We start from the raw sequence: 9,169 nt of genomic DNA, 5'->3' as shown, positions 1-9,169 counted from the left end.
CACTCACAACCCTAAGAAACTAACCTCTTCAGCCCCAGGACAGCAAGTCTTAGGTCTTCAGTCTTGATATTCACTGATCAGCTTAAACTATGGTGCCATCTATATATATATATATCTATCTATCCCTAAGGATGACATTTGTGATTTTTTAACCCTCTAACGTTCATGAAGTTATTTTGGTAGAACAGAGCACAGTGTAAGATTTATACAAAATGTAACATTAATCAGAGATACCATTTAGCTGAAATTGTTGTTTTATGTAAAAAAAAACGCACACTTCTGAAAAAGATAAAAAAATAAATTTTACATCAAAGTGATTCAGCTGAACAAACAGAACATGTTCCTGTTTACATATACACATATATATATACAGACATACACAAATGTGAAAGAAATCTCGATGAAACATTCTATAAAATAACTGAGGTACTTTTTAACTTTCCAAATGGAAAAAAAAGCTCTAAAATGAGTTAATGTAAACATATCAAAATGGTACAAGTAATCATTTCATTTCTGAAACAACTTATAAAACACAGACAGATTAAAATAGATAAAAAAAAAACAAACACTAAAATTACAAAATTTGAAATCATTACCTTAAACAGAATTCTACTGCAACCTAATAAAGTACAAAAAAAAAAAAAAGAAACACAAACGTTCTGATAGCCTTTACAGGATTACCATGAAAACAAAATAGAAACAGTTATTGGTCACTTTCTGGTCTCATCATGGAGTAGTACTGCTGCATCTCCATATTTCCCGAACTTGGAGGCATTTGTGCGGTTAAACTGTACCCAAATGAATGCATGCTGACGGGGTGGACCACCTGCTGGCTTGGATAGATATACTGCTGATAGATGCTAAAAGCATTGAGGGGGAAGGGGCTCTGTGGGGGAGCAGAGTCTGGAAGTCCAGGGAGAAAAGCAGCTTGGGTGTGAGGATTGTTTCCTCCTGAAACTGCCATAAAGTTAGGAGGGCTGGGAGTTAGATCAGAGTGAAAATGGAGTTGGTGTCGTCTGTTCACCTCAGTAAGAGTGTGTCCTCTAGAGGTCTGCCTCATGTGGTCTGACCTGGCAGTTATGATGGTGTTAATAGGCAGCTGACTGATTCCAGTCTCCATGGGCTCTGGGTTGTTTACAATTCTACAGGTTTCCTGGGAAACGTTGATTTGTGACCTCTGTAGTTCTCCGAAGCCAGCGTTAGGAACTACAGCATTGCATTCAGATGCACCAAGTGGTGAGCTGGCCTTCATGAAGTCTCTATCAGCAGTTTTTGAAGTTGAAGGACCATAATTGTTTCGTTTTAACACGCCGATTAGCCCCGAGAGAAACTCCCATTTTCTTGTACCCAACAAAGCAACCTCGCCCGTCACAGGGTTAGATGAGGTGTACACTGCAGCTGACTGCAAGCTGGATCCACTGTCACATGTCATTGGTGCTGCTGTACATTCAGCTGATATTGAGCTGCTGGTTTCTAACAATGTATTCATGGATACTTCAAGTTGTCTTCCCACAGTGTGAGGAAGCTCATCTGGAATGGATACTTGAGGGTTGATTGCAGAGGATACCGGTAGCGGATCAGAGCTTTGAAGCTGAGGAACAGTCACTGTCAACTCTGGTTGCAGAGAGCCATCACTATAATCTCGTTCTCTTAATGGCAATGCCTCTGGACTGGGATGTACATCACCTTTTGAGAAAGTAGCATTTAGATCCATAGGGGTAAAAGATTCTTCAATCTGAGAGACAGAGGGTTTGGTGTGTGGATGAAGAGAACTACTGCAGAGCTCTTCACTGGGATCCAAACCACGACAAACCTTTGAGTTAGAAGATTTCTCTTCCACTGGACTTTGTTTTATGAGTGGGGAGACTGTCGTTATACATTCAGGCTTCTGAGCGGCACTACTGCATGGTTCTAGACCAACAATCTGGTCTTTAAAGACCTCATGATCAGGCTTTGAAGAGCCGTCAGCCAGGGATCCCTCTTCAGAGTTGTTTTTTTCTGGATTCAAACCAGCTTTTAAAAAAAAAAGAACAAAAACAAGAAATCAGTGAACACAAAATATACAAAGAGAAGCAATAAATAATCCCACTTTTAATTCAAAACCAATGTGTACCTTTATGTGGTCATTTTAAATGTTGTAAAGATAGCTTTAGGGCATAATTGTCACCTTAAAAGATATTAGTTTGCTAACCAAAGAGCCATGCCAAATATCCACCTGAAGATGCAGCTTATAATTGACTCTATTAGATATTCAGCATAGCATTATTGTCATTAAGATGAAAATATAGATTGAAAAAAAAATATTTTTTAATCTTAGAGAAATAACATACTAAGGGCATTTCTGCGTGTTAAAATATGGGCAAACTTGTTTTTTCACCTAGAACAGATGTTCAAAGAAGATGCAAAGTTATTTGCCTTTTGCAATTCAGGAAGCAGGGTGCACAAACCTCTATCTTTATTTGTAAGCTTTCATTAACATGTAGATCATATTCTAATGACACAATCGTGCAAATTTAAGGTTGGAGGACGTTCAAATGCAAATATTTACCGATTACAAAATTATCTTTGAAACCTGAAACTGAACTGAGGCTTTTTAGCATGATTAACATTAAATTTTCTGTGGCCATTTTGGCCACAGAAAAGCATGAAACAAAAAATAGTGAAACATTTTAACGTTTCAAATATAATAAGAAACCGGCAGAACAAATGAGTTACTTCAATTGGTTGAATTAAACCTTTAATTGTTCCAATTAAAAATGTGCATTTTAGGTTTGAGAATGTAAAATTTTATTTAGCTTAAATAAAAACCATACTGTGGAAAAAGGCTTCTGAAATAATTAGTTGCCAAATGAATATCCACAAAAATATACAAATAAAGCTTTTCCTTGGAATATTACATCAATATACATTCATAATTCAGGAAATTACATATTCTTAACTTATTTTAACTTTAATTACCAATTCTAAATAAATCAGAATGAGAAATTAAGTAAAACTGATCAATTTAGAGTATATTTTTCAGTTGGAAATTGTGATCCTGTCTCAATACAACCGAAGCTTAATTTTTAAATCATGATTAAAACAGATTAGTTAAGAAATAAAAAAGTAAAATGGGTCCCAGGGAGCATTCGGTCACTATGTCTGATCCAGCATATATGATTAGTTTTTTAGTATAATGTCCTAAGAACAAGTGACAGGACCAGTTCTATAGGAGCACTGGCCCCTCTTAACTACCCATGGTTAAAACACACCTGCACAGGCCAACACAGAATCATGCAGCAGGATGGCGACTATTAAAGGTATAGTGGAGGATGTTCTTTTTCCGGGTGGATCATCAAAATAAGTGGTCCTACTAATCGTCAATCATTCTGGTGATAGCTTTAAGTAAGGCCATCCTACATGTCGATAAATAGCTAATCTTCTTTTGGAAAGTAAGCTTGTATGAGAGATGCAAACAGCAACTTTTAAACAGAGAGAAGGAGACATGGGCTGTTGCACGCCCTCACACGCATTTAATAAGCATTCCCTTCGCAAGCAGGTTGTGCATGTTATTATTTTTTTAAATGGAGAGGATGGGTCTTTTCAAAAAAAAAATTTTAAATCCTCCACTACACCTTTAACTAAACCAGAATGAAGAAAAATAAAAATGTGCCTGAAAGATTGCAAAAGTGGGATTGGTAGAGAAGGAATCATTTCTCCCAAAGGGCTCCCTATGAAGCAGTCGTGTTTTACTAAATTATGAGCCTTCCTTTGTTGTGCAGTATATTGTAAATCTAACTGCAGTTAGTTCAGTGAGAAACATTTTTTTGCATGTGCAATTCAGCAATGCCAGTTTGGAATATAAGATTAGTCCCTAAGACTTCTGTAGTTTGTTGAGCCTTACCTGTTTCACTTCTCTGCTTTTTCTCAAGCACCTGAGCAGACAGCCTCTCTGTAGGAAGATTCTTCTGTATGCTCTGCAGGTCTGCAGTCTGCTGCCCTGGGCGATTGAAAAACAAGCCAAGTTAAAACGATGCTGCACTTTCAACTTGCATCCAGTGGCGTGATTGACAAGTTGATTTCATGAATCTTTACAAATATTAAGGGCAGCTCATTGTGCATGTTAGACTCTGAGGGTACACTTAAATTTCAAATTTTAATGCATTTTATGGGGAGTTTTAATGTTACAAGATAGTTGTAGAGGATTTTCTTCAACAGAGGAAAAGGACAGAATTATTGACAAGACAAATGGTGCTTAACATAGGAGAAGGAAAGTTCACCTTCTAGAAAGGTAAATGACCAGTCTTGGAACAAAAACTATGTAATAAAACTGTCTGTTTCTTAACAATGCTGGCGACGACTTCACAAAATTAGGTCTGTGGTTATAAAATGAAAAAATGATTGCCTCTTTGTTTACCCATTTTATTTTGGATATTATCTAATGACCAAAAAAAATCATCTTCTGGTCCTGTGTTTGCTGCATGCTTTCATACAAACAACCTTTTAGAGATGGATATTGGTAATGCCAGTATGTGAGGAGACATGATCGTATATTCTGCTGTGTTAGATGTAGGATGACTTGCGTCATTGCAAGAAGCCTTCTGCTTTATCTCCTCCAGTAGCAGATGGGGATGGAAGAATCTCTAGATTGTTTGGTGAGTTCCTCATGGCTTTCTCAGTCTGCCGCTGGATCCTATTGTTATTGTCAAATATCAGGGCTGCTTGTGCCGGTGAGAAGTTTATACCGGCTCATATCTGAAACTGTGAGAACTGACATTCAAGCAAACCGTAAAACTGGTAAAAAAAAAAAAAAAAATAACAGTTTTGTACTACTTTTAATGCTTTACCCAGTCATAAAAAAATATTAATTTTAATGTTGTATTCCAGATGTCCGTTTTTTTGTCTATAAATCAGAGATGTGATCATTACAAGAAAAGTGTATTTAAAAAGGATCAGATGACATAAAAGATTTTTGAAAGCTTTAACAGGGTTTAGATAAATATGGGGGCTAACAGGATGTTAGCCCCCATATTTATCTAAAATTTCTATCAGAAATAAGTGTTTTCGTTTTTAGATGAGTGGATTAGCATTATCCACATGTGAGGAGGCAGCTAATACACCAAATACATTGTCGAGAAAAGTCTCTAATTTGACGAGGTATTAGCCAGTGCTGCTTATACTGCTACCCCTGGCTGGATTTTCTTAGAAGCAGATTGCAGAGGCTCCTCACCCTCAAAAGCTTCTAAAATCACCATTATAGCTGGCCTTTTGCTCCTGCAGGCCCACTCTCCTTTTTTTCTTTCCTTTCAGCTTGTGCTAGGAGGGCTTAACTCACTACTACCACCGTAAAAGAGGAACATCACTCATTATGGGGGTGGAGGGTTTCTGCACAGCAGACAGGTGGCTCAACCCCGCACTGTGCTTCCTCGCAACAGAATACTTTTATGTTTCTCTCAAATACTGGTTTCAGTATTATGACTTCCTGTAAAAAAATTAAATAATTATAAAAAATATGACTGGTTATCCTTTAAAAAATTCAAAAACAAAATAAAAATCCTTTCCGATGCCTTTTCTTCCCTCGATTCTACACAAACTCCACCAAGGTGCTCATAAGCTAAAATGGAAAAACAAATGTCATCAAACCAAGTTTATTACTTTTTTTATAGCTTTTTTTTTTATAGCTTTGATTTGTTAATTTTATTTACTAACTTTTACAACACCACAGACACGCTGGACTTTTAAATCCTGTAAAGTGCTCTCCCTTAAGAGTTTAGCTTTTCCCTTCCAAAATTTGTGTTTCTGCGCTCCCCCACATCTTATCAACAACAGACAGGCAACGGTGAGAAATCTGCATAGAGTCAAGGTCAAAGAGTTTAACACATTCAGGCTTTCTATGGCCTGTCCTATCATCTACGGGTAGAGGAATTATCTGGGACCAAACTCAGAAGTTGGTTCATGAGAAGAAATAAAATGACAGAAGAGATCATGATACTCACTGGTCTGGTGGCGCTCACTCTTAGGGAAAGCGGAGGCCGGTCGATGAAAAGCAGCTTGTTTGTCTTCATTTGCAATGCTTTTCACAATTTTCAGTGCTACAAAAAAAAAAAAAAAAGTGAATTCCCAGACATTTAAGATCAGCAGAAAATCCGATTGTCATTATGAGTAAAAAAACTGTTTTGTAGAAATATTTTTCAAATCATTTTTGGACTTTTAATGATTGTTAATTTATTGAAGTTACAGTTTAATTTAGTTTTGCATCTATGATCTATGATTAATGCACATCAGCAACTTTGCGCCCTGTTAAAAACATTTATACCTCCTAAATTGATAAAAAGTTTAAATGTTTTTACAATGGATGTTTGTTAATTTCTCTTCATTATAACATCCCTGAATGAAAATCCAGGGCAAACCATCTTCTTCATAAATCGACTCCTTAGAAAATACAGCCCTTCTGTTTGTTGAGGAAGATCAATGAAGGAGAAAAAGGTTTTGTTGTGTCTGAACAGGAACCCTTTAGAGACGCTACTGAAGGGATCTGCTTTCTAAGGTGAACATATCAGCTGTTAAAAACAGTGTTTTCTCTTTCTGACGTGAAAACAAGACCAAATGAATGATTGGTTGTTCTAGGAATATTGGTTATATAACAAATGTTTATTAGATCTGACCTTAACTCTAAGGTCTTTCTGACAGTGAATCCTAAAAACAATCTAAGAAGATAATCATAGACAAAATAATATGAAGTCCTGAAAGGGAAAGAATGGAGATTTTGTAAGTAGAATAAACCATTTTGTCCTTAGAACACTTTGGGTTAAGAGCTTTTGTTCTTTTTTTAAACAAACAAAATCTGTGCAAAATGCATTCGTACTGTAAAATCCCAATATTTATGCTGACCCAGAGGGTTACTATCATATTTGATTGAGCTTGTGCTATGTACAAAACCATTGATCTCTAAATGTGCATAGATGTTCGGGATGCTCTCCAAATTATTTGGATTTGCAGCAAAACAAGCTAACAAGTACCGACGTGGAAGCCTGAATAAAAATGCATGCAACATTTAACAGCATCATGTTTATAATAAAAGAACAAGCAGCTTCCCTCATGTTTACAATAAAGTGCACCAAACTCCTACAGTTATGACAAGTTCAAAGGGTACAAAACTTATACATTTTTAAAATGAAGCCATCACAAAAATCAGAGCACATTTAGTGTTTATGTTAGGTGTTCTGTATAAATCCACAACTGATGCATTTCTTTGCTTTCTGTAAAGGTATTTTAGCAAAGAATAAAACCATTTGATAATTACCTTCAGTGAACGGAGCGGTCCGGAGAGATTCATGGAACTCAGGTCGAAGCAATACAGACTTATGGGAGAAAAAAAACATTTATTTCACTTATTTAATCACAAAAGATTCAATGTAAGCTATACAAATAAATCACAGGAGATAACGGAAATGATTACTGTGACTCTGGGTACCTGCGCGTCCACTTTAAGGAACCTTTCCCGCTTTGACAGCTCTCGGACAATGTCCTTTAATAGCCCAGCTTTAAATTCAGGAGGCAGGTCGTCCTGCAGCCAAAACATCTCCAGGCACCTTTGATGCTCCCTCCTCTGAGGAATATTGAAATTTTAAAAAAGGAAGGTTTTCGAACATTTAATGCACGGAGTAGCTGATACATACCAAGTGCTGGAGCTGGTGGTCACGGCTGACCATATGTTGACAGATGTCATGGGTTGAGAGCGTCTTTTCACAGACTTCGCACAGGTAAAAGGTCTTCAGAGAAATACCCTGACACTCCCACACATAGTCCCTACCTGGTGGCCGCAGAGCATTTTAACATGTTGCGTGTTTCTTTAAAGGGAGAGGATGCTAAGGATGCATTGTTAGTGAGACACTCACCGATGACCTGTTCAAGATCCTGGCCACATGCTGTCAAGAAAAGGGACAAACGACTGGAGCCCTGAACCTTGTTTCCTGTAAGAAAACTTTTATTACTACAAATCGGGGCATGTACATACAGGCTTCAAAACAGAGAAAGAGTGATTCAGAACACTTACCAAAGGAAGTAATGGAGTGTGTCTGTAGGGCACTGTTGTCTTCACAGAGTTTGTGGCGTTTCGGAGGAGGCTCTGCATTGTGGCTCAATTCAGATTGGTTCTGCTGTCCTGCCACAACTTCCCGCTGACTGCTGACTTTTACAGGTAAAACCTCTGCAGGTTCTGCAGGATTCTGTGTCTTCTGGGAAGCTGCATCTCTCTCCCAATGAAGATGATCGCCACTCTTTGACCCTATGTCCACCTTTGCTTCTGAATAACAGAATTAAAAAGAGTGATGATATATATATATATATATATATATATATATATATATATATATATATATATATATATATATATATATATATATTTATTTATTTATTTATTATTTTTTTTATATATATTTCTTATGCTTGTGGGAGCAACTTTGGTTAAAGAAAAAAGTATTCAACACCAGTCATCTCTTGCGTGCCAAAGGGAATTAACAGCCTTCATAGTCACATACACATCGTCAAGAATCTTCAACATATCGCAGAGTGATACACAGACATGGGAACGCTCTCTACCAATGAGGTGTTTTGCTAAATATCTCACTGTTCCAGACCCCCCTCCTTTTCCTGTAACTGGAGCCAGAGTCTGATGAAGACAGATTAAACTGTTTACCAAAGTTTCTTCGCCCAGCACACACTAAGGACTGGACTGTTTTTATCTGGCCAGACATTATGTAGCCAGAGAACTTGGCAGGACAAGTTTCTTTCCCTTGGAAACTATTCTAATATTTCGAAACGCAGATGTGCACATTCAGACAACAACAAGACCTAAATAAACTATCAATATTATAAGGTTTATACCCTTTTCACCTCCAGTATGATTTAATCTCACAAAAAAAACCTAAGAGTCAAAACATATGTAGTCTATTTAAGAAGCAAATGCTTGCTGTAAGCTAACCAAACAAAGCATAAGGCAAGTTAAATTCAAGACTTTTTAAGACTTTTTAATGCCACTTGAAATAAAAATTTAAGACCAAATTCACAAGAAACACAAGAAAAACCTGCTTGTGACAACTTAACCCAAAGGTTTATTTTAACATAAACCACTGCACTAATGTATCAAATTTTGAAAAGCTTCCCATACAGGAAGAAAGCTAAAAACACA

The 9,169-nt window shown here is 36.9% G+C and overlaps 1 protein-coding gene across 4 annotated transcripts in view; it reads right to left on the bottom strand.

Annotated features, from left to right (window-relative positions):
- Window positions 1-277: 277 nt before the first annotated feature.
- The window catches only part of LOC119785944, an 83,575-nt gene continuing 74,683 nt past the window's right edge, over window positions 278-9,169 (bottom strand). For all 4 annotated transcript variants that reach the window (XM_038288916.1, XM_038288919.1, XM_038288918.1 and 1 more), the window contains 8 exons: window positions 8,036-8,284; window positions 7,878-7,952; window positions 7,659-7,792; window positions 7,454-7,588; window positions 7,283-7,340; window positions 5,976-6,071; window positions 3,884-3,979; window positions 278-2,013 (listed from right to left, as the gene is read on the bottom strand). In XM_038288916.1, the coding sequence (XP_038144844.1) occupies window positions 704-2,013; window positions 3,884-3,979; window positions 5,976-6,071; window positions 7,283-7,340; window positions 7,454-7,588; window positions 7,659-7,792; window positions 7,878-7,952; window positions 8,036-8,284 (2,153 nt within the window). In that variant the 3' untranslated portion in view covers window positions 278-703. The remainder of the gene's footprint in view (window positions 2,014-3,883; window positions 3,980-5,975; window positions 6,072-7,282; window positions 7,341-7,453; window positions 7,589-7,658; window positions 7,793-7,877; window positions 7,953-8,035; window positions 8,285-9,169) is intronic.

The sequence above is a fragment of the Cyprinodon tularosa genome, unplaced genomic scaffold (genome assembly GCF_016077235.1).
Source record: "Cyprinodon tularosa strain WSP-4 unplaced genomic scaffold, ASM1607723v1 ctg26, whole genome shotgun sequence".
Taxonomy (NCBI): domain Eukaryota; kingdom Metazoa; phylum Chordata; class Actinopteri; order Cyprinodontiformes; family Cyprinodontidae; genus Cyprinodon; species Cyprinodon tularosa.
This window is presented reverse-complemented; position numbering and strand designations above follow the sequence as displayed.